The sequence below is a fragment of the Sapajus apella genome, unplaced genomic scaffold (genome assembly GCF_009761245.1).
Source record: "Sapajus apella isolate SASKATOON/1434 unplaced genomic scaffold, GSC_monkey_1.0 scaffold12, whole genome shotgun sequence".
NCBI lineage: Eukaryota > Metazoa > Chordata > Mammalia > Primates > Cebidae > Sapajus > Sapajus apella.
The window spans coordinates 8,588,906-8,610,984 of NW_022436952.1; the positions used below are offsets into that span (position 1 = coordinate 8,588,906).

General features: G+C 54.7%; 2 protein-coding genes across 3 annotated transcripts in view; one reads left to right on the forward strand and one right to left on the reverse strand.

Annotated features, from left to right (window-relative positions):
• Nucleotides 1–19,614, forward strand: part of ACSF2 (acyl-CoA synthetase family member 2) — a 44,848-nt gene extending 25,234 nt beyond the window's left edge. For both annotated transcript variants that reach the window (XM_032279999.1, XM_032280000.1), the window contains exons 2-16: nucleotides 6,130–6,329; nucleotides 6,697–6,821; nucleotides 7,077–7,130; nucleotides 7,583–7,701; nucleotides 7,818–7,983; nucleotides 8,566–8,661; nucleotides 8,803–8,960; nucleotides 9,217–9,308; nucleotides 9,619–9,695; nucleotides 16,022–16,129; nucleotides 17,415–17,566; nucleotides 18,631–18,772; nucleotides 18,860–18,970; nucleotides 19,164–19,232; nucleotides 19,466–19,614. In XM_032279999.1, the coding sequence (XP_032135890.1) occupies nucleotides 6,130–6,329; nucleotides 6,697–6,821; nucleotides 7,077–7,130; nucleotides 7,583–7,701; nucleotides 7,818–7,983; nucleotides 8,566–8,661; nucleotides 8,803–8,960; nucleotides 9,217–9,308; nucleotides 9,619–9,695; nucleotides 16,022–16,129; nucleotides 17,415–17,566; nucleotides 18,631–18,772; nucleotides 18,860–18,970; nucleotides 19,164–19,232; nucleotides 19,466–19,516 (1,720 nt within the window). In that variant the 3' untranslated portion in view covers nucleotides 19,517–19,614. The remainder of the gene's footprint in view (nucleotides 1–6,129; nucleotides 6,330–6,696; nucleotides 6,822–7,076; nucleotides 7,131–7,582; nucleotides 7,702–7,817; nucleotides 7,984–8,565; nucleotides 8,662–8,802; nucleotides 8,961–9,216; nucleotides 9,309–9,618; nucleotides 9,696–16,021; nucleotides 16,130–17,414; nucleotides 17,567–18,630; nucleotides 18,773–18,859; nucleotides 18,971–19,163; nucleotides 19,233–19,465) is intronic.
• Nucleotides 9,893–14,018, reverse strand: CHAD (chondroadherin). The gene is made up of 4 exons (XM_032280004.1): nucleotides 13,043–14,018; nucleotides 11,095–11,258; nucleotides 10,692–10,837; nucleotides 9,893–10,440 (listed from the first exon to the last, which is right to left on the reverse strand). Exons 1-3 carry the CDS (start codon nucleotides 13,814–13,816, stop codon nucleotides 10,696–10,698), a joined length of 1,080 nt encoding a protein of 359 aa, XP_032135895.1. The 5' UTR covers nucleotides 13,817–14,018; the 3' UTR covers nucleotides 9,893–10,440; nucleotides 10,692–10,695.
• Nucleotides 19,615–22,079: the final 2,465 nt, after the last annotated feature.

A 22,079-nucleotide genomic window follows, 5' to 3' on the forward strand; every position in this document is an offset into this window, starting at 1 on the left:
AGAAAGAAAGAAAGAAAGAAAGAAAGAAAGAAAGAAAGAAAGAAAGAAAGAAGGAAAGAAAAGAAAGAAAGAGAAAGAAAGAAGGAAAGAAAGAAAGAAAAGAAAGAAAGAGAAAGAGGAAGGAAGGAAGGAAGAAGGAAGGAAGGAAGGAAAAGAAAGAAAGGAAGAGAGAGAGAGAGAGAGAGAGAGAGAAGTGGCCACCTGTATGCCCAGACATTTGGGATGTGGTAAGGAATTGGTTTGTTGTGCTCCCTCTTTTGAATTGATGGGTGGTTCCTACATTGCGTTGATGAGTTTGTAGAACTCTTAATTCCTTGGAAGAGCTGCCTGTTTCCAACTCAGCCCTGCACTACCCTAGTCTCAGTTTCTTGGAATCAGTTAGCAGAAATTGCGGAAAAACTGAGGCTGTATTATTTCTGATGATCAGGCAGGAGATAAATTCCAAACCAGAAGGAACAGGAATCGCCTATGCCCACTCCTTTCTCCCAGGTCTGAGGGCGGGACGTGCGCGGGTGGCTGTAAGCCGAGGCGTTGCACCGGGTCCTCTGTTCCTGGCTCAGCTCTTCGTCAGCCATGTGAGCCATCTGACCACTTGGCACTTCAGCTTCTTTACCTGTGGAATGGGAGTTCATGATTCTCACCTGCATTTTTAAAAAATATATCTATTTTTAATTTTGAGATGAAGTCTCACTCTGTTACCCAGGCTGGAGTGCAGTGGCGCAATCTCTGCTGACTGCAACCTCCACCTCCTGGGTTCAAGTGATTCTCCTGCCTCAGCCTCCCGAGTAGCTGTGATTACAGGCACCCACCACCACACCTGGCTAATGTTTTTGTATTTTAGTAGAGGCAGGGTTTCACCACGTTGGCCAGGCTGGTCTTGAACTCCTGACCTCAGGTGATTTACCCACCTCAGCCTCTCAAAGTGCTGGGATTACAGGAGTGAGCCACTGCCCCCGGCCTCACCTGCATTTTTTTTGTAGGACTGGATTAGTGTGTCTCAAAGAAACCCAAACTGAGAGTCACTGAAAGAAGATGGGGGGCAAGGCAATGGTTGTGTGTCTTAACTATGATCAATATCAACATCCTGGCTATAATATTGTATTATAGCTCTGCAAGATGTTAACACTGGGGGAAGTTGAATACTGCTGGTGAAGAGTGCAGGAGATATTTCCACATTGGTTCTTTTTTGTTGCTTTTTGTGGTTGTTGTTGTTTTGGGGATTTTTTTTTTTTTTAAGAGACAGGGTCTTGCTCTGTTGCCCTGGCTGGAGTGCAGTGGGAATGATCAACCTTGAACTCCTAGGCTGAAGAGATCCTCCTGCTTCAGCGTCCTGAGTAGCTAGGAGTGCAGGTGCATGCTACTATGCCCAGCTAATTAAAAAAAAAAAAAATTGCCACCCTTGGGAACATGGCAAAACCACATCTCTACAAAACATACGAAACAATAGCCAGCCGTGGGGTCATACACTTATAGTCCCAGCTACGCAGGAAGCTGAGGTGGGAGAATCATGTGAGCCCTGGAGGTCAAGCCCGGGAGGTCGAGCCGTGACTGCACCAGTGCTCTCCAGAAAAAAAATTCTATTTTTTTTCTGTTCTGCTTTTTTCTCTGTTGTGGCATATACCTTTACAAATTAAAAAAAGCGTTTTTTTTTTTTTTTTTTTTTTGTGACAAGGTCTCGCTCTGTTGCCCAAGCTGGTCTTGAGCTCCTGGGCTTGAGCAATTCCCCTGCCTTGGCTTTCCAAAGTGCTGGGATTACAGGCATCAGCTACCGTATCTGGCCTCGATATTATTTCTTACATCTGCATATGAATCTACTAATATCTCAAAATAAATAAATAAATTTTCAAAAGCAAAAAAAAAAAAAAAAAAGAAAAAAGAAAAGGACGGGAGTTTGTCTGGGAGACAGCCAGTCTGGGACTGGTATGGTAGCTCCTGCCATCCAGTGCCAGGCTCCTCTTTTGTTTGCTCTGTGGTGCCTCAAATCACTATGTGGTCCCAAATGCCATCAGTCTTTTCCCATCACAGGCAGTGATCCAGCCTAAGGAAGAGAAAAAAAAAAAAAAGAAATGTCCCTTCCTTTAAAAGTTTCTTTGAAGTTTCATACACGACCCCTCTTTAAACCCCTCTGGCCAGAACCTCACCATCTGGCCAGACTGGCAGCCCGGGACGCTTGGAAACCTGGTCTTAATTCCACACAGCGTGGCCAGCTAGATGTCTGAGGGTGCATCATGAGAGAAGAAGGAGCTGTTGGGGTCTCTGTCATACCACCTGTCAGAGTACTGTGAAGGCACAGGAGAAAACACATGTGCCAGTTGAACTAGATGTTTTTTTGTTTCCCCAGAAATCAGCCTGTTGACTTCCCAACTAGAGTTTCCAGGATGCCACTGTTTGGTCTGCAAATCATGGCAAAGAATAGAAAACCAAATTCCAAACGAAATGGGACTCCTGGTCATTGTGAGAATGGGGGGCTTGTTGTGAGGCTGAACAGCTGTCAACCCCGCTGGAGGGCAGTGGCACCATCTCGGCTCACTGCAACTTCCACCTCCTGGATTCAAGCGATGTCCCTGCCTCAGCGTCCCAGGGAGCTGGGATTACAGGCATGCGCCACCATGCATGGCTTATTTTTCTATATTTTTAGTAGAGATGGGGTGTCACCATGTTGGCCTGGCTGGTCTCAAACTCCTGACCTCACGTAATCTGCCTGCCTGAGCCTCCCAAAGTTCTGGTATTACAGGTGTGAGTCACCATGCCTGCCGGTTACCAGACTTTATAGGTGGGGAAGGTGAGGTCTAGAAAGGAGAAATCCTGTGTCTTAATTTGAATTCCCCTGAGAACAAGGATTCGGGTGCAGGTAGTTTATTTCGGAGAGTGATCCCAGGAAGTAGGGACAGGAAGTAGAAAGAGAAAGACAGGAATGGGGAGAAGCCGATGAAGGGCATGCTATTAACATCATCACCCTAGGCAACAAGAGCTTCATTCACCTGGACCTCTGAGAAGGTACTGATACCTCCCAGAAAAGGGGGAACTTGAAGCTCTAGCCCCACAGGGTTGAGGGCTGTCCTTAGAGGAATGAGCCTCTCCTCTTCCAGGCTGGCTTCCAGGCTGGGCTGGCCTGCAGAAACAGGGACTCCTATATTGAGGAAGTTCCTGAAATGATTTGTTTACAAACCTTTCTCTTCCTACCACACTGTGACTCCTTAGAGGGCTGGGAGCAATGTCTTATCCATCCCTGTATCCCTAGCACCTGGCACAGGGCTGGCACATAGTAGGTGCTCATTAAAGCTTGCTTGAATAGAGAGTCAAAGGCAGTTGGGTGGCTTAGATTGCCAGGAGAGTGGTCATGATTCATGGAATCCTTCTCACCCACTCCCACATCAGAATCACACGGGAGTCTGTTAAAAATTCAGATTTTCCCGGTCCACTCCCCAGAGGCTTTGCAATGAGTGGGCGCTGGAGAGGCCCAGGAACTTGGATTCTTTGTGAGCTCCTGAGTGACTCTGAAGCAGCTATCCTTGGACCACATCTTGAAAAACTGTCACTTGGAGGAGGGAATGACACTGGTTGAGAAGGTTCCATCTGGTGTCCCTGGAGGGACAAAGGAGGGATCAGCCCGTAAACTTAGATCCTGGATCCAACATCCATGCATCCCTCTTCACTTCATAAATGGTGTGGGAACACTTGGGCCCATGGGTGGAGAAAACCCCAACCCCAGGACCTGGAGTTTTGGGGCCCTCCTCATTCTTCCAGGCCCAGTGTCCTCTGGTCTGGACCCTTTGGTTTCAGCGGGCTTCACGTTCCAGTCCCCGCTCCTGTTCTCACACACTCCCTCTCACTTCCTGTGCTCCAGCCACAGAGACAAGCTCTCCTCTGCTGGAAATGCCCTCTCCCTTCTCTGCGGTTTAATACTTCCTCACTCTTCAGCTCTCAGCTTAAGCATAACTGTCTTAAGGGAGTTTTCCTCGGAGCCCTAGGTGATTGCAGATTCCCTCCTACAGGTGCTCATAGGACCACGGCCCCTTCCTTAGCCCCGCTTTCTAAATGTACATTTTTCGTTACTAAGGTTGACGGCACCCCGCTCTTTCCCACCAGACTCTCAGCTCTGCAGGGACAGGGACTATCTTTGGTTTTGTTCATTTCTTAGCATTGAGCCCTCTGTGTGGTGGGTGTTTCCTAAATATTTGTTGGAGGAATAAATGTTGGCTAATTACTCTGTAGGGCTGAGGAGGCCACAGTGTGGGCGGCCCCAGGGCCCAGCTCTAAGAGAGGCTTCCCTAACCCAGCTTTGAGGGGACAGAGAATGGGCCTCAGATGGGGTGGGATTTCCCCCACAGTCTGCCTCATCGCTCCTATTTCCTGATTTACCAGGCTGTTCCCACCCACGAAGAGCTAATATGTTTAATTCCCCCAGAGACAGGGAGTATCTTAGAGGAAGGACGGTGGCTTGTTCTGTCTTTAGTCCTAGCATAGCGCTTGGCACATGTAGGTGCTCACCGAATGTGTGTTGAATGCATGGCCAACAAATGCCATGAACAGATGGTAAAATGCCCGTCAATTACAGAGCACTTCACCGTTTCCAAAGCACCTTTGCAGGCCCGTTCACACTTGAACCTCGTGGCTCCCCCTATGGAATAGGCAAGGCCGTCTATTCATCCCCTTCTGGCTGGAGTGTAAGCAGGTAACTTGCCAGGTCCCAATGGGTTTTGTTTGTTTGTTTTTTGTGTGAGACAGGGTCTCTCTCTGTGACCCAGGCTGGAGTTCAGTGGTGCATCCATGACTCACTACAACATCCGATCCTCCCACCTCAGCCTCCGGAGTAGCTGGGACTACAGGCATGCACTACCATACCTGGTTAATTTAAAAATTTTTTTCATAGAGACAGGGTTTCCCTATATTGCCCAGGCTGGTCTCGAACTCCTGGGCTCAAGTGATCCTCCCGCCTCAGACTCCCAAAGTGCTGGCATTACTTCACAGGTGTGAGCCACCGCGCCCGGCTCAGATGCCACAGTTAATAAAAGGTGGGGATGTTCGATGGAGCAGTAATGGAAGTGCAGGTTCTCCTCCAGCTTGACGTGCCCTCACTTGGGGATCGCCTCTTACCTGGTAGGGCTGGGAGGAGACGGGGAGTTTCTGGAAGGAACTTCTCTCCGATGGAGAAAAGTGAAAAGTAGGTTACTACTCCTGGGACTGCCTAGGCTTCTGCCCAGACCTGTTTCCACCTGTGCCCTGGGACGGACAGGCAGCCACAGGTGAGAGGTGAGGAGTCCCTGCCCCAGACTAGAACCCGAGCGAGGTCCCGAGCTGGCTGCTTCCTCCACTTGACATCCCCAGCTCAGTACTCTCAGGCTCTCGGTGCCCCTTCCTTGTCTGACATCTGGCCCCTTTGCCTTCACTGGCTGCTTTTGGCCAGCTTCTTAATTCCCTGGAGACAGAAATTACCTGCTTTGTAATATTATCTGAGAGTGGGAACTGGAGCCCAGGTGCCATTTGGCATCTAGGGGCTTGCTTTTTCATTTGCAGGTGCCCAGGATCTTGCAGTACTGAGCACTGGGCACCTACAGGCCTGAGGAATAACTGGGGCCTCCCAGCTGCCTCTTTTAGGGCCTCCATCCACCCTCTCCTTAATTCCTTTCCTATTCTGTCTTTGGCTTGCAGGCCGAGAGGAGAAAAAAATGGCCCACCAGGGAGCCTAAAATCCTAAGGCTGTGGATTCCAGCACTGGGTCCAGCCGTGGCTTCACTGGTTCCTCAGGAAGGACCCCAGCGACCTGTTTATTTTCTAGGAGGCGGGGCTGGGGGCGAAGTCGTGGTTGCGCTTTCTGAGACCTGTCTGTCTGTGCAGGCAGGCTCTCCCGGACTTCCCTGGGGCCTCTCTCATCTTTCCCTGGAAAGTGAAGGAGGGCCCTTTGCCCCAGCTTGGTGTAAGCTTGTCCCTGTTGTTCTGCCTTGGGATTAGGCTTGAGGCAGGGAAACAGGTCTGGGGGATTTAGGCTTACAAGAAGATCTGGAGAAAACCTAGTGGTCTCTGACACGTTGTCAGCAGCCTACCCCCTGGCTTGGCTGGGTGTGCCACGTCCTTGGTTCCAGGGAGGCTGCTCTGGGACAGTCAAACCCATAGCTCCTCTCCCCACAGTTCCAGAGAGGTGGATCGCATGGTCCCCCTGCCCATCGGAGGCCTCAGCTACACTCAGGGGAACATCAAAAACCATCTTATCAGCAAGACTGTGGGCCAGTGCCTGGAGGCCACAGCACAGACGGTGCCAGAACGAGAGGCCTTGGTCGTCTTCCATGAAAACATCAGGTTGACCTTTGCCCAGCTCAAGGAGGAGGTGGGTCCTGACCTGGAAACCACAAAGTGGGCAGGTGCTAGCTCCCAAGCTGCCCTGGCTGGGCAGAACCAGGAGCATGGGCACCTGGCTATGGGGTAATGTGCTAGGGCTGCTGGAGAACCCAAAGGGATGGCAGGAGAAAGGGATGGACTAAGGCACAGGGGCCCGATGCCTCCTGCATCAGCAGTTCCTGGGGCACTTGTTAACTATGCAGGCTCCAGGGCAGACCCACTGAGGCTGGGAATCTGCCATCTCTTTGTTCCCAGTGATTGTGATGAGAACCCCGGGGCAAAGGGCTGAGGGGGGGAGCTGAGGGCCCCTTCCTGCTTGCCCCATCTCACCCCTTGTACCCCATCTTTTACACCAGGTAGACAAAGCTGCTTCTGGCCTCCTGAGCATTGGCCTCTGCAAGGGTGACCGGCTGGGCATGTGGGGACCCAACTCCTACGCATGGGTGCTCATGCAGTTGGCCACTGCCCATGCGGGCATCATTCTGGTGAGGAGGGGCTTGCCTGGCACAGCTGGGTGTGTGTGGGGGAACATCATTCAAGGGGAGCCCCTCAGGCCCTCAGCCCCAGAACCAAACCAGTGCCTGGTTGGTTTCTAACCAGGTGGTGCTTTCTCCCGGCTTGGTGGACACTCACCAAGGAGGCCTCCAGGGCCTAGGGAGGTGTAGAGTCTGTCCCTCCTGGGGCCACAGGAGGGACAGGCTCTGCCCAGAATACTGACATGCCCTTGCTGCTTCCTCCAGGTGTCTGTGAACCCAGCCTACCAGGCTATGGAACTGGAGTATACCCTCAAGAAGGTACAGCTCATTTGTCGTGGAGGGCCCGGCTAGGGCCTGGCACAGGGGGCTGCACAGACTCTGCTTGTCAGAGTCTGATGGTGTGAGCAAGGGTGTGCATGGGTGGGTGACAGGCAGAGTGTCCTTCCTTAGGCCATGTGTGGTTGGAAGATGGCCCCAACTCCATGGAGAGGGTCGTTGGTCAGACACAAGCCTGGCTTGAGTGTGCAGGGGCACGTGTGTGTCAGGGCAGGTGTGTGTGTGTGTCCTCGTATGTGATACATGTGTGTCTCAGGACGTGGTGCTGGTACATGTGCGCATTGGTCTTGGGGTGTGGTGCCTGTGAGTATGCTGGAGGTGTGTGTGTCAGATGCGGGTGCATCTGTATGACAGCAGCTGATTAGGGAGGACTCCCCCAGAGCTCTAGTCTGGGGCTCCCTGCTGACTGCAGGTGGGGGACTCCCTTTCCACAGGTGGGCTGCAAGGCCCTTGTGTTCCCCAAGCAATTCAAGACCCAGCAATATTACAACATCCTGAAGCACATCTGTCCAGAGTTGGAGAACGCCCAGCCAGGGGCCTTGAAGAGTCAGAGGTGGGTGTGTCCTGGGTTAGTGGGGGTGCGTCATTCAGCATCGCTGATTCCTTCACTTTCTGGCCACCCTCCCCCTTCCCTCAGCCCTTGCCTCTCACCCTCCTGCCCACCCTCAGGCTCCCAGATCTGACTATAGCCATCTCGGTGGATGCCCCTTTGCCGGGGACCCTGCTCCTGGACGAAGTGGTGGCGGCTGGCAGCACACAGCAGCATCTGGACCAGCTCAAGTATACCCAGCAGTTCCTGTCCTGCCATGACCCCATCAACATCCAGTTCACCTCGGTAGGGCAGAGGTCTCTAGGCCTCAAGCCCAGGCTGACATGTGCCCCCTGCCCCTGTGACACTTCCCTGGGGATGGGGAGACAGCAGAGGAGGTCAGAAGAGCAGGCATTCTTTCCTGGGACTGGCCTTCAGCTGTCCTCTCTGCCCTGGAATATATCAGCACCTGGTGTCCTTGTCACATTCCCTCCCCCAGCCCCCTGCCCTCTCCACTCCAGCCCTCTTGTTCCCGGTGCAGTGGCAGATTCAATGAACCAACACAGGTTAGAGCTGGGTAGAGGCTGCCCCTCATTTAGCTGATGGGGAATCAGAGGCCCAGAGAGGGAATTTGCCCAAGCTAGCTAGTGGGTGGCAGAGTTCTCTGGGCCATATAGGTGGCATAAGAACAGAGACCTTATCTTCTGCATTGCGGGACCCTGACACCTGGCATCACGGCAGACCTTTTGCAAATAAACTGAATGAACAGATGGATCTGGGGCAACCATCCCTGTCTCCTGATTCCCGGTCCAGTGTTCTTCAAGGCAGTGGCCCAGGGTGGGAAAGAGATGAGAAGGAGGCCAAGCTGTCCCCCACTTGCCTTGTCAGGGGACAACAGGCAGCCCCAAGGGGGCCACCCTTTCCCACTACAACATTGTCAACAACTCCAGCTTGATGGGGGAGCGCCTGAAACTGCATGAGAAGGTGAGGCGGCACTAGGCCCGGGGCAAGGCTGCAGGAGGGGCGGCTCAGGCAGGGGTGGAGGGCTGGCTGGGCTCCCCTCGCCAGCTAGAGGAACTGGCTTCTGGCTCCAAGACAGACCCAGCCCCCTGTCTCCATCATCAGACGGCAGAGAACTTGCGGATGGTCCTGCCCTGCCCCCTGTACCATTGCCTGGGATCCGTGGGAGGCACAATGGTGTGTCTGATGTACGGTGCCACCCTCATCCTGTCCTCTCCCATCTTCAACGGCAAGAAGGCACTGGAGGCCATCATCAGAGAGAGGTGGACACTGGTGGCCAGTGGGCTGATAAAATCCTCTTGTTCTTCACTCCTGGGCCCTGATACCTTTCTAAGCTGCCGGCTCCCTCCAGCCAGGAGACTGGGGATGGGCACAGTGGATGACCCCCAGGAGAGGACCAGTTCCTGTCTCAGGAGCTTCTCCTGCCTGTTCTCTTGCTGCAGGTTCATGGCGGGGTGGGTGAGAAGAGGGAGTTCCTTTCCACTTCCGAGCCTAATTTCGAGAACTCCTCCTATACAGAGGCAGCTTCTTGTATGGTACCCCCACAATGTTCGTGGACATTCTGAACCAGCCAGACTTCTCCAGTTATGACATCTCGACCGTGTATGGAGGTAGGATATGGCCAAGGGCAGCCAGGCATGGGGAGGGGGCTGCTTCCCCCACAGTAATGGCCTGGGTGACTTAGATATGCTCCCAGCCTTTTATTTAGGGGGCAGGAAGGGACACTGTAAAAATATGGGTGGGAGGGAGGGAGATCCCCAGTGTCCCTGGACACCAGCCCAAGGCCAACTTGCCAGGTGTAGGAAAGGCTTGGGGTCAGGGGAGAAGAAGAAATGTTCCTCCCTTGAGTGAGCTGTAGGTAAGAGGACCCCACCGGGCTTGGAGAAGTGGGGAGCTGGGTCAGCCCTCTCTCTGATTCAGGTATGATCGGTGGGTCCACTGCAGCTCCAGAACTCGTCCGAGCCGTCATCGACAAGATGAATATGAAGGAGCTGGTGGTGAGTGGTGACTGGGGCCCAGGCTGTGGGCAGGCCAGGCCTGGGGTGACAACAGATTGGCAGACATGGGGATGAGCCCAGACCAGATGTTCCAAGGAGACCCTGTCAGCAAGCCCTCCTTCCAGAAAGCAGATGTGAGAAAAGATAGTCTGACCTCATCAGCACCTGGTGGGTGAAGGAGCAAGGTGGCAGGGGAGTAAATATCACATACATACATTTATATTTATAGAAATCTGAGGGAGAAATTGCAGCATGGGCAGATGGGCAGCAAAGCACCGATGTCCTGCTAGAGTGTCCTGGCAGGTGGGGGCTGGCAGAGTTGGGGCATGGGCTTAAAACCCTTTCTGGAAGCAAGGGGTGGGGTAAGGGTCTGATGATTGTTCCCAGTGGCAGGGAAAGAGGAACAGAGGAAGGATGATTCTGGAAGGGTAGCCATCCTGATGACCAACCCATTCTGGTTCTGATTGACTTGAGGGGTCTCAGCAACAGCTTCTCTGAGAGAAGCTGGAGGGTGGGGAAGGCACGAAGTTGAGAAGGGGCTCAGCCTTCCTCTTCCCCAGGACACCGCTGAGTGGAGCTGGGTTGGGAGTTGAGTGCCCGAGGCCCCCTGCCAGGACGTGTCTAGGTGTGGGCAGCTCTGTGCATCAGCAGAGGCTGTGCGGAGAAGGTAGGAGTGGAGGTGGGTGGTCAGTAGTCTCTCCGGTGGAAGGCAGAGGCCAGTCACCAGGACTGGCTGGGTCAGGACCTGCAAGGAGGCAAGGATTGACTCAGTACTCCATCCAACAACCCAGATGATGCGTGGAGGAGATGGTGGGGGTCCTGGGCCCCCAGGACCTTTTCCTCCCTTCAAAAGGGGCCCCAGTCCTCACCTCCTCTCTCTCTAAAAATGGAGGGTCTACCTGCTCCTCCAGGGGGAGGGAGTATCCTGGAAGATACCAGCTTACTTGCTGGAATTGCCAAAGAGGAACGTGGGGGACCTGTTTACCCAGCCCCCACCTGTTTAATGGCGGCCAGCTTTCTTGGACCTCTTGGTGGGGAACTTGCAGTTGCGGAAGGCGTCCGTGTCACGGATGTGCTGGCCCTTGAACTTGGCAGGAGAGGCACAGGTGGCATCTGGGCGGGAGGCCTTGGCTTCCAGCCACCTGGAGAGACAGAAACTTGCTGGGGCTGGGGGAGAGGGTGGGAGTGCTGGGGGGAAGGGCAGTGAGCTATGGGACCAGGACTGACTTGGCCGCAGGATAGTCTGAAGCTGTCATCTTCATTTTACAAATAAGGAAACTGAGGCTCCCAGGGTCCCATGCCTATTAGGTAGTAGATCTAGGATGTATGTCGCACGTGCCTTAGCGCAGGGCTAAGTGCTTAGTGGTGGGCTCTGGGAGTGACATGAGGATGTTCTCACCGCCGAAGGCCCCGGAGCTGGCAGGTACACTTCCAGGGGTTGTTGGTGAGGGTGAGGGTCTCCAGGCTGTCGAAGGGGAAGTTGGAGGGCAGCTGGTTCAGGCGGTTGTTCTCCAAATGGACGTGTTTCAGCGTGGTCACACCCAGGAAGGTACCATCCGAGAACTGGGGAGCAAGATGGTTATGAGTGAGCACCCCAGTGCCGGAGGGGCAGTGTTCTTCCCTGGACTGAGCCACGGCACCTTGAGGAGTTGCCCAGTTTTCAAAGCAATGTGACCAAGTGGTCTCAGATGATCCAATCTACACAACCCCCTTTGAGACACGAGGTGTTATTTCCAATATGCAAATCGAGAAATGGAAAAAGTGCTGTCCTTTGCCCAGGGTCACAGCAGTGGGTAAACAGTGGCCACAGGACCACACCTAGCTCCTCTCCCCCCGGCACCACAAGCCCTGCACAAACACTGGGACTGTGCAGCAGCCAGTTTGGCCCCAGCAACCCAAACTGGTACACGGTAAACTGGATCTGTGCTTGGTGGAATGGGCAGTGGGCCCAGGCTCCCCACAGCCCCAGGGTCCCGGGACTTCCCCCAGCGCTGTCCTCACTGCGCCCCCACTTCCAGCCAGACACTATTTGTGAAGCCACCTTAGTAGAGTCTTTGGCAAGGTTGGATGGCTCCAGAGGAAATGTTCTATTGGTGCCCACATCTTTGCCCTGGCGCCACAATTCCTGTCTGGCCCAAACTGGCCCTGATTCGCTGCTCTCCTGCCCACTGAAAGACCACTCTGGCACTGATGGGCCACAGGGGACTCCAACTTCAGCTGGAGAGAGGCAGGGCTGAAGAAGGGCAGGCTTGAGCAGGCTCCATCCACCTAGACAAAGGTTGGCTGCTGCCCAGGTAGGACTCTGCCCGCATCTCCATGCCCCTGTCCTCCTCTCCTGTGGTCCTCATTGAGGTATGAAAGTCTCCAGTAACCAGACTGTCCCCTGCCTTGTTGGTCCCCATCCAAACCTCCTGGCTGAAGGCCCTGGAACCAGGGTGACTTTTCCAGTCCCAGAGAAGGGATTCTGCTCTGGTTCCAGGTAGCCCCACCTGGCCAGACCCTGGGCACCCCAGGGTAGAAAGGAACCAGTGAGGTTACAGACAGGAGACGGATCTGGTGACAGGGGAGGGCGAAGGGCAGTCAGCAGTCTGGAGACAGTGAGGCATGCCAGCCCTCCCTGTGGGAAGACACCTGGGGTCTTGTGCCAATGGTTGACAATGGTGGTCTTGCTTTATTCCTTCATGGACCCCATGGGCACCATCCTTGCAGCCTGGGGGAGCCCTTGGTCCCATGCCTGCTCAGTTGAAGTGGACCTGAGAAGGCAGTGGATTGTGTGGATGTGGACTGGGCAGGGCCATCCCCCTGGGCCTCTGTGGGGCATGGAGAATGTCTTCTTCCCCTCACTCCCCAGCCCCACATTCCACCTTAGCACACATGCACAGCCCCCGCCAGGAACAGGGTCTCTTTGTGGGCCTGATCTGCCCAGCTCCTCTGGAAGGCTCCTCAATAAACAAACCTTCCTTTATGGGATGGTAGGTTTACTGGAGACAGGAAACACAGCAGAGGAGGGGTGGAAGGCCCGACAGGAAGAGGTGGCTGCTGCTCACAGTGAGGAGTTTGGGAGCACTGGTGATGGCCCTGGGGGGGCATTTGTGGGGCCAGGGCAGCCCCACCCCTTTCATATGTGGGAATCCTAGGAGGGTGGTGGTGAGACTGGCAGCGGGACAGGGATTAGGGTAAAGATGTGACAAGGTGAGGAAGAGAGGTGGCAGAGCTGCTTGCCTTGGAGATAGCCAGAGGGACAGGGAACCTGGGGACAAGGGATGGTGCCAGCTGTGGCCCTGGCTCCTGGGGCCTCCAGGAAGGGAAGAAGGAACCAGGGCAGAGCCCTGCAGCCAGAAGCTCACCTTCTCCAGGTTGGTGTTGTCCAGCCAGAGGGTCTCCAGGTATCTGCCGAAGGACTGGAAGGCATTGTCAGGGATGCTTTTCAGGGGGTTGTGGGACAGCTTCAGCTCCTCCACCACCCGTAGCTTGCTCAGGGCAGCTGACGGGTAGCTGGACAGCTGGTTCCTGTCCACGTGGAATTTGGCGAGGTTCTCCACGTCGTCCAGGGCCCCAGGCTGCAGGGAGCTAAGCGCGTTTTCGGACAGGTAGAGCCAGCGCAGGTCCTTGGCGCCCTGGAAGGCGCCTGCGCGCAACTCTCGGATCTTGTTGTTGTTGAGCTGCAAGATGAAGAGGTTGACCAGCGGGGAGAGCAGCCCCCGGGGCAGCTCGGTGACCTTGTTGTGGTCCAGGTAGAGGTAGGTCAGCTCGGTCAGGTCGTCGAAGGCGCCTGCGCGCAGCACGCGGATGTCGTTATGGGACAGGTACAGGTAGATGAGCTGCTTGAGGCCGCGGAAGGCACCGGCGGCCACCTCGCGGATCTGGCAGTGCTGCAGGTGCAGCGACACGAGGTTCGGCATGGCCCGAAACGAATTGGCAGCCAGCACTGGGAAGTTGTTGCGCTGTAGGTTGAGCAGCTTGGTCTTTTCTGATACCTTAGGGATTTTGTGCAGCCCCACCTTGTCGCAGATGACGTGCTGCAGGTCGCCGTGGCAGTGGCAGTTCTGGGGGCAGGCGGCCAGCGCCGGCAGCAGACCGGCCAGGAGGCCGAGGCTGAGCAAGAGCGTTGGGCGGACCATGGCCGGGGCGCCTGGGGCCGGGGCTGGGGGCAGCAGCAGCGGCAGGGCGCGGGCAGCGGCGAGTCCTGGGCGCTCGGGTCTGCCGCCCTCTTTATACCGTGGCCCTGACCGCAGCCGGCAGCCGAGCCAGCTCCTACGTGGAGCATCGAGGCCACTGGGCTTAACTCCCTCGCGCCCAGAGATGCGACCCCGCCCTCCACGGGGAGGGGGGCGGGGCCCTTCCCCCAGCCGGCGACCTTGCCTGCGGGACTGGGACCGTGTCCCCCCGAACCCCGGCTCCAGCCCCCTACTCTCCTATGCTGCTCCTCTCCCTACCGCCTTTCCGGGGTTTTTCTGGGAAGGGGGAATGGGTGTGACTGGAGCCCCGAGTTTACATCGGAGAGAGGGAGGCGTTCCCTGAACTTATTTGTTTGCTCAAGTTTGAGCCTCCACGCCGCGCCATCCACACGCACTCGGCCGGGTGCCCTGGACGCCAGGCGGGAGGAAGCGGGGCTGGACAGCTGGACGCGTCTCCCCGCAGTGGGCCAGCTGGCGGCGCTTTAATGGGGCGCTTGTGCGGCGCCGGCCGAGCGTGAGAGCCGCCCCAGCGTCGGGCTCCCTCTTCGGGCTGGACGCGCCAAAGCTGGCCCTGGGGAGACGCGAACTCCTTCTACATCCTCGGGTGCGCCCCGGCCCCTCTCTCCCAACCCCGTTTGCGTTTCTGTCCCCTGCGCCCCCCATCCCGTTTTTCCACCACTGAAGGCTAAGCAGAAAAGTGGGAAGTGGAGGAGGGTGGCCCACGGGAATGGCAAACACACCTGGAGACCACAGGCCTCAAGCACAGTCGCGCCATCCCCCTCCTTCATCGCCCCGAAATATCCCCATCCCTCATCCCCAACCCCAGTGGTCAGAACCCGCCCCTGAGGGGTCTCAGGGTGGCGGCTGAGTGGCGCCGAGGTGTACTTGGCAGAGGCCACATTCGGCCAGTGGCCCCAGGACTGCAAGGACGGTTTCGGGGGGAGGAAGGGGTAGGCAGGTCGAGGGACCAGCCCTGGATGGCTCAGGCTGCCAGACCCTAAGTTCTGTGGGCAGTCCCGCCCCAGCCCGCCAGATTTCTCTGTGCCCACTTGCCAGCCACGATGTCCGGATTCCTGTGGAAAGGGGAGGGTGAGCAGGCAGGGTCACAGCTCTGGCCTCAGGGTGAGCTCCAGGCTGCCTGGCACAGGGTATTGTCTGCGATGAGGGGCGGAGGGAGAAACCAGACCCCACATTGAACCAAACCCCAGCTGTGCCAGAGCCAGACCAGCTGATATGGGGGAAGCTTGGTGCGGGGAGGAGGATGGTTGAGATCTGGCGACCGTAGATTGAAGGGGACCTAGGATATGGGGTAGCTGGCCCCTCTCCCCTTACCCCATACCCTTGTGCTGGGGCCTGGTTTCCAAGGCCTGCCCTTTTCCCAAACCTCTCTGCCCCTTACCTCTAGGATAGGGGGGTCATACTTGGCTTAGAACGTTCCTTGATGGTACTTAGGCTTCTCCAAGGCTGGCTTCCAGTTTTTCTGTCGTTCAGGGTTTCCAACCACTGGAAATCGGGAGGGGGGGAGGGTGCCACTGGCTTTTAAAATCACTGCTTCTGTTGTTTTTTATTTTGACGGAAATGAATTCATGGGAAACTCTCCAGAGCCTGGGAGATGCCTGTCCCAGGGCCAGGCACTTGTTCGGGGTTTGCGGGATGCAGGGGTGAGGTTGTGTCTGTGTCACTCCTAGCTGGGCCAAGGCAGGCTGGCTTTCTCATCAAGCTTTTGGGGCCTTCGGCTTGGAGGGGTGGGGCAGAGGATGTGGCCTGAAATCAGGAAGGTGGGGTTAAGGCAGCCAGGGGCTGGGGAGAGAAGTGTGGGGTCTTGGTAATACTGGAGCCACAGGCACAGACAGGTGGCTGCTCCAGGGAAACTGGGCACTGAGGGAGCCCCAGCTGGAAGAGAATGGTGTGTCCCTGCACTCAGTATTCTTTCAAATCTGGGGCGTTTCAGAGACCTAGCCCGCTCACTCCCAGCGCCTCTGCCTCCTGACCCCAGACCCCTACCAGCCCGATGTCTCTGTTTCCACCATTTGGCTGCCCTCCACTTCCCCTTTTCCTTTATGAATTCCTCCCCATTTCCCCAGGTAGCTCACCCAGTCCCTCTGCAGGTGCTGAGCCCTCTCCAAACACCCTTTCTGCACCCTCTAGATTGTTTATGGAACCACAGAGAACAGTCCCGTGACATTCATGAACTTCCCCGAGGACACTGTGGAGCAGAAGGCAGGAAGCGTGGGCAGAGTTATGCCTCACACGGAGGTGAGCCCCTCACCAAGACCCCCAAGCCCCACCTCCCAACACCCACCTGGGGTGCACCCAGCGGGGACATCTGTTGCTTTCAATGAGTGAGCCAAATGGCTCATTTAGGATGCTGAGAGTCCCCCAGGCGCAGGGGCTTGCTAGGCCTGGCCCGGAGCACTCTCTGTGGGCTAAGCATGAAAGGGGAAGAGCTGGAACAGTGGCCATGAGCGGCTGCCAGCTGAACCTCTCCGTAGCCTCCCTTCCTGTCTGAGGTGTGTTTTTGCCAAGCCCACTGTCTGTTTCAGGGCAGCCAGGGTAGCCTCGAAGAGGAGCCAGAGCACAGAGATTTTTCCTACACAGCGTCTTTTCCTCCAATGGTCCCTGCCTCTCGCTTTAGCAGAGCTCCTCTTCTTGCTTGGCATAAACACTCCATTTCTCAAGCAGCCTATCCCTTTGGGGGTCCCTTTGCCCCTCAAAGACTGCCCAAAGTGCACCTCAATTGCAAACACCCGGCCATGCCTCCTCTCCTGCTCCAGCACCAGGGCTTGCCAGCCAGCTCCTGATTTCCCTTGTGCTTCTGCTCCCGCCCCTGGGGGATCGCTGCCCCTGTGCGCAAGCAGCTGCTTCCCCTGGGCCTGGCCACTGTCCTGGTGTGAATCTGCCCTGCCCTCCCGCCAGAGCAGTCCTGCACCCAGGGAGTGAGTGCAGATGTGAGCCCCCTCCCATGTGTCCTACAGCTGCACTGCCACTCTCACTAGGATGCCCACCTGGAAGGGAAACGGGTAGGCATCATTCGCCCCATTTCACAGATGCAGACACTGAGGCACACAGAGGCTCAGCTTTTCTTGGCACAGCAGCCATGGCTCTTTTCTCTACCAGGCTTTCAGAGTCTGCCTCTCCTATTCACATGGTGTTGCCAACGGCACCCTCTTTGGCTTATTTGCTGCTTAAAGGGGAATAAGAGGAGACTCCCTTCTCCTCTGCACCGTTTATCGTTCTTCAGCTGGCCCAGCTCCACGGACCTCTTTCTCTGCAGCAGCTGCCTGCCCGCTGTTTCCTCAGCACTCCCAGCCTGGGCTTCAGCTGTTCTTTCATGCCCAGCTCAGGTCTCTGACTGGCACTGGGTTGACTCTAGCCTTTGTCTCCCTTCTCTGGATGGGGATAGGCAGAGCCAGAGGGTCTCATTCCTGGCAGGGGGTGGGGGGAGAGGGTTGGGAGGAGGCAAAGCTCTCTCCATTTCCAAGGACCACCTATCCTGAAACAAGAGGGTAGGAAGCCCCAACTTGAGGCTGTCCTGTCCCAGGCCCGGATCATGAACATGGAGGCGGGGACGCTGGCAGAGCTGAACACGCCCGGGGAGCTGTTCGTCCGAGGGTACTGCGTCATGCTGGGCTACTGGGGCGAGCCTCAGAAGACGGAGGAAGTAGTGGGTCAGGACAAGTGGTATCGGACAGGGTGAGAAGGCAGGGTGGGGTGGAGGCTGTGGCTGCTGAGGGGAGGCTGGAGGTCTTGAGGCTGAGCTGGGAGCATTAACCTGGCACAGGGAGGATGCGGGTATCAGGATGACTCCTCACATGCTGGAGACTTAATTTCCAAAATGTACATGGTAGGGATGATCATACAAAGCACGGAAGAAAGCGACTGGGTCATCGCCCTATACCAGCAGCTGCAAAATCTGAGTCAGATTCAGTCACTCATTGGTTACCCCAGCAAATTCTTACGATTCCCTATGTGCTAGCACTGTTCTTGCCGCTGGAGGTCCAGAGGAAAGTAAGGTAAAAAGGATCCTGGTTTTTGGAGGAAAAGAGATGATTTCCGACATCGATAAACACCAAGTAAATAGGCTGGGCGCGGTGGCTCACGCCTGTTATCCCAGCCCTTTGGGAAGCCGAGGCCGGTGGATCACCTGAGGTCAGAAGTTCGAGACCAGCCTGGCCAACACGGCAAAACCCTGTCTCTACTAAAAATACAAAAATTAGCCAGGCGTGGTGGCACATACCTGTAGTCCCAGCTACTTGGGAAGCTGAGGCAGGAGAATCGCTTGAACCCGGGAGGCAGAGGTTGCAGCGAACCGAGATTGCACCACTGCACTCCAGCCTGGGTGACAGTGCAAGACTCCATCTCAAAAACAAACAAGCAAACAAAAAAACACCAAGAAAATAAAATAGGGTTATAGGAGAGAAAGTGGCTGTGGTGGTGAGGGGAGCTTCCCTTAGAATGGTTGGACAAAGATGCCTGGAAACATTTGAGCTGAGACCCAGAAAGAAGCCAGCTGTGAAAAGCATATGTACAGATATGTTGAGAGAGAGAACATGTTATAGGTATTGGCTGGTTTTTTTCTGCCTTCCCTCCCTTTACTAGAGTATTATTCCAGAGGCTGTGTCTTGTTCCTGCTATGTCTCCCAGAGTCTAGAGCAGTAGAAGACACATAGTAGGTGCTCAATAAATGTTTCATGAGTGAGCGAGCCAGTGAGTGAACAAGGCAGAGGTGACATGTCGCCCCTGGGCTTTCTTTGTAGAGATATCGCCATGATGGACGAACAGGGCTTCTGCAAGATTGTGGGCCGCTCTAAGGATATGATCATCCGGGGCGGCGAGAACATCTACCCCGCGGAGCTCGAGGACTTCTTTTACACACACCCGAAGGTGCAGGAAGTGCAGGTGAGGCACCCGGCCCAGGGGAGTCCCCAGAAACAGGGAACACACATGAACACGGTGATGTCTGATATTTTTCCCTGGCCCTGGAAGGTGGTGGGAGTGAAGGATGATCGGATGGGGGAAGAGATTTGTGCCTGCATTCGGCTGAAGAACGGGGAGAAGACCACGCCGGAGGAGATCAAAGCTTTCTGCAAAGGGAAGGTGGGAGCCTCCTCCCAATCAAGCTGATGCTGCTGGGTTCTTTGCCCATCCCCTCCTCTACCAACCAGCCCGGGGTGGGGATTGCTCCTCCCTTAACGAGGCTGACTCCCAGCCAGGCGAGCCCTGGTCCCCTTCCCGCAGCCCTGTTAGCTTGCCCAGCCTCATGCCCGCCCTCCCTGCCTCTGGTCCGCAGATCTCTCACTTCAAGATTCCGCGCTACATCGTGTTTGTCACAGACTACCCCCTCACCATTTCAGGAAAGGTGTGTAAGGTGGAGGAGACTGGGAAGGGCAGCCTGGGTTCTGGGGCCCCACGGGGCCCCACCTCTGTTTCCTTCAGCAGTGGGTGTGGAGAGGCTGGCAGTAGGGTGACCAAGTCACCTAATTCTGGTTTGCCTCGGGACTTGTCCTGTTTTGGCACTAAGACCGGAGAAGCCCCTCAGTCTTGGGCAACCCAAGATAGCTAGTCACCCTAACTCCTTTTCCTTTCTTCTAGGTCCAGAAATTCAAACTTCGAGAGCAGATGGAGCGACATCTAAATCTGTGAAGAAAGATGGAGGAAGGATCCACCCCAGCCCTCCTCCTGTCCATCCCCCACACTCCCCTGTCTGTCCTTGTGATTTAGCATAAAGAGCTTCTGTTTTCTTTGGCCTCTTGCTGGTGGGCTCTCTTGGCAGCTACTATGGGATGGAGAAGAGAAGACACTGAAGAGAAACTAGCACTTTCAGACCTCCTATTCCTTGTCGTCGAGAGTACAGAGCACCTTGATGTGGTTTATCTACTTAATTTAACCCTCACCTTTGGTATTCCTTTGAGATACCAATCCTTTTTTTTTTCTTTAATTTGAGACCAAGTCTTGCTCTGGAGTGTAGTAGTGTGCTGTCAGCTCACTGAAACCTCTGTCTCCCAGATTCAAGTGATTCTCCTGCCACAGCCTCCCAAGTAGCTAGGATTACAGGTATCCACCACCACCAACTAATTTTTGTATATTTAGTAGAGGTGAGGTTTCACCATGTTGGCCAGGCTGGTTTCAAACTCCTGACCTCAAGCGATCCACCTGCCTCAGCCTCCCAAAGTGCTGGGATTACAGACGTGGGCACCGCATCCGGGCCTCAGTTTTTTATTTTTAAGCTACTCTAATTTAATTTTTCTTCACACTGTTGCCAGATTAACAAGAAGTATTCTTGTTTTATGTAGCAGCTTGTTGGAGATATACTCACATACTATCCAATTCATACCCCCACCCCTGTTTTTTAGAGACAGGATCTCATTCTGTCACCTGTGCTGGAGGGCAGTGACATGATCATAGCTTAATGCAGCCTCGAACTCCTGGGCTCAAGCAATCCTCCCACCTCAGCCCCCTGAGTAGGTGGGACTGTAGGAATGTGCCACCGTGTCCAACTAATTTTTAAACATTTTTTTCATAGAGACAGGATCTTGCTATGTTGCCCAAGCTGCTCTAGAACTCCTGGGCTCAAGCAATCCTCCTGCCTCAGTCTCTCAAAGTGATGGGACAATCCACCATTTAAAGTGTAGAATTCAGTGGTCTTTAGTATATTCACAAATAAATATGTGTAACTATGACCACAGTCAATTTTAAATATTGTCATCACCTAAGAAAGAAACCCCATACCCTTTTACTACTATCTCCCATCCCCCAAGAAATAAAAACAGCTGAGTTCCAAAAGGCACATAGGTTCCCAGTTCACAGGAATGGCAACTTTGGCCTACCTGCACCCTTACCTCCCAGCGTACCTGCCTGCGGCAGCAGCCTCCTCTTCACTTTTTAAGATACGAACATAGGTTTAAGGCAGTTTCAGTACCAGGCTCTATGCTAGGTACTTTCACTTAATTTTCTCTCCAAATCTTCCCAACAACCCTAACAAGTAGCCATTGGTCCCACTTCACGAATGACTCAACAGAAACTCAGGGAGATTCAGTATCTTCCTCAAGGTCGCACAGCTGAAACAGAACCTAGTTGTCTGTCTAAGCAGGTTCACCGTGCACTGGTTACCAACTTTTCTGAGTCCAGTGAAGCAAACACCCACAAGTTCCAGCGAGGCAAACACAATGACGTGGGGCGGGTTTATTACCTACAGGTAGGCAGTCAGCGACAACAGAAGGCTGGGATTCATTTGGAGCTGGACCCCCAAGGCTCAGGAACGCTGCTGAGGCAGATGGAGGATGGACTCTCATCTGTGCATGCCCGACTTGTTTTTTGTTGTTGTTGTTTGTTTTGAGATGAAGTCTCGCTCTGCTGCCCAGGCTTGAATGCAGTAGTGTGAACCCTGGGGTTCAAGCAACTTTCCTGCCTCAGCCTCCCTAGTAGCTGGGATTACAGGCATGCACTACCAAGTTCGGCTAATTTTTTTTAATTTAAAATTTTTTTTTTTATTTTTAGTAGAGACAGGGTTTCGCCATGTTGGCCAGGCTGGTCTCAAACTTCTGACCTCAGGTGGTCCACCTGCCTCAGCCTCCCCAAATGCTGGGATAACAGGCATGAGCCACCGCTCTTGGCCAGCCTGACTTGTACTGAAGCTGAGGGACCCCAGAAACCAGCTGCCCTGGGTTTTACACCCTGGGCCCATGTGACATGTTGGGCTGAAGTGCTGAAGGACATCCTTTTTCTAGGGGGACTGGAACAGAGCCTGGCCGTGCCGGCCAGTCCCTCCTTCCCTCAGGATGTTGCATTTTCTGCACACTACAGAGTTATTATTATTATTATTTTTTTGAGATGGAGTCTCGCTCTGTCGCCCAGGATGGAGTGCAGTGGCACAATCTCTGCTGACTGCAGCCTCCACCTCCAGGTTCAAATGATTCTTCCTGCTCAGCCTCCCATGTAGCTGGGATTACAGGTGTCCTGTAGCCACGCCTGGCTAATTATTTTATTTTTAGTAGAGACAGGGTTTCACCATGTTGCCCAGGGTGGTCTAGAACGTCTGATCTCAAGTGATCTGCCTGCCTCAGCCTCCCAAAGTGCTGGGGTTACAGGCATCTACAGTTATTCTTGAGAATTATAAGCAAAAAAGGAGGGGAGAACCAGGTCAGTTCAAGGCCACTGGGAGAACTGTCCTGCACCACCTGACTCTGAAGCCCATGATGTTTCTGCT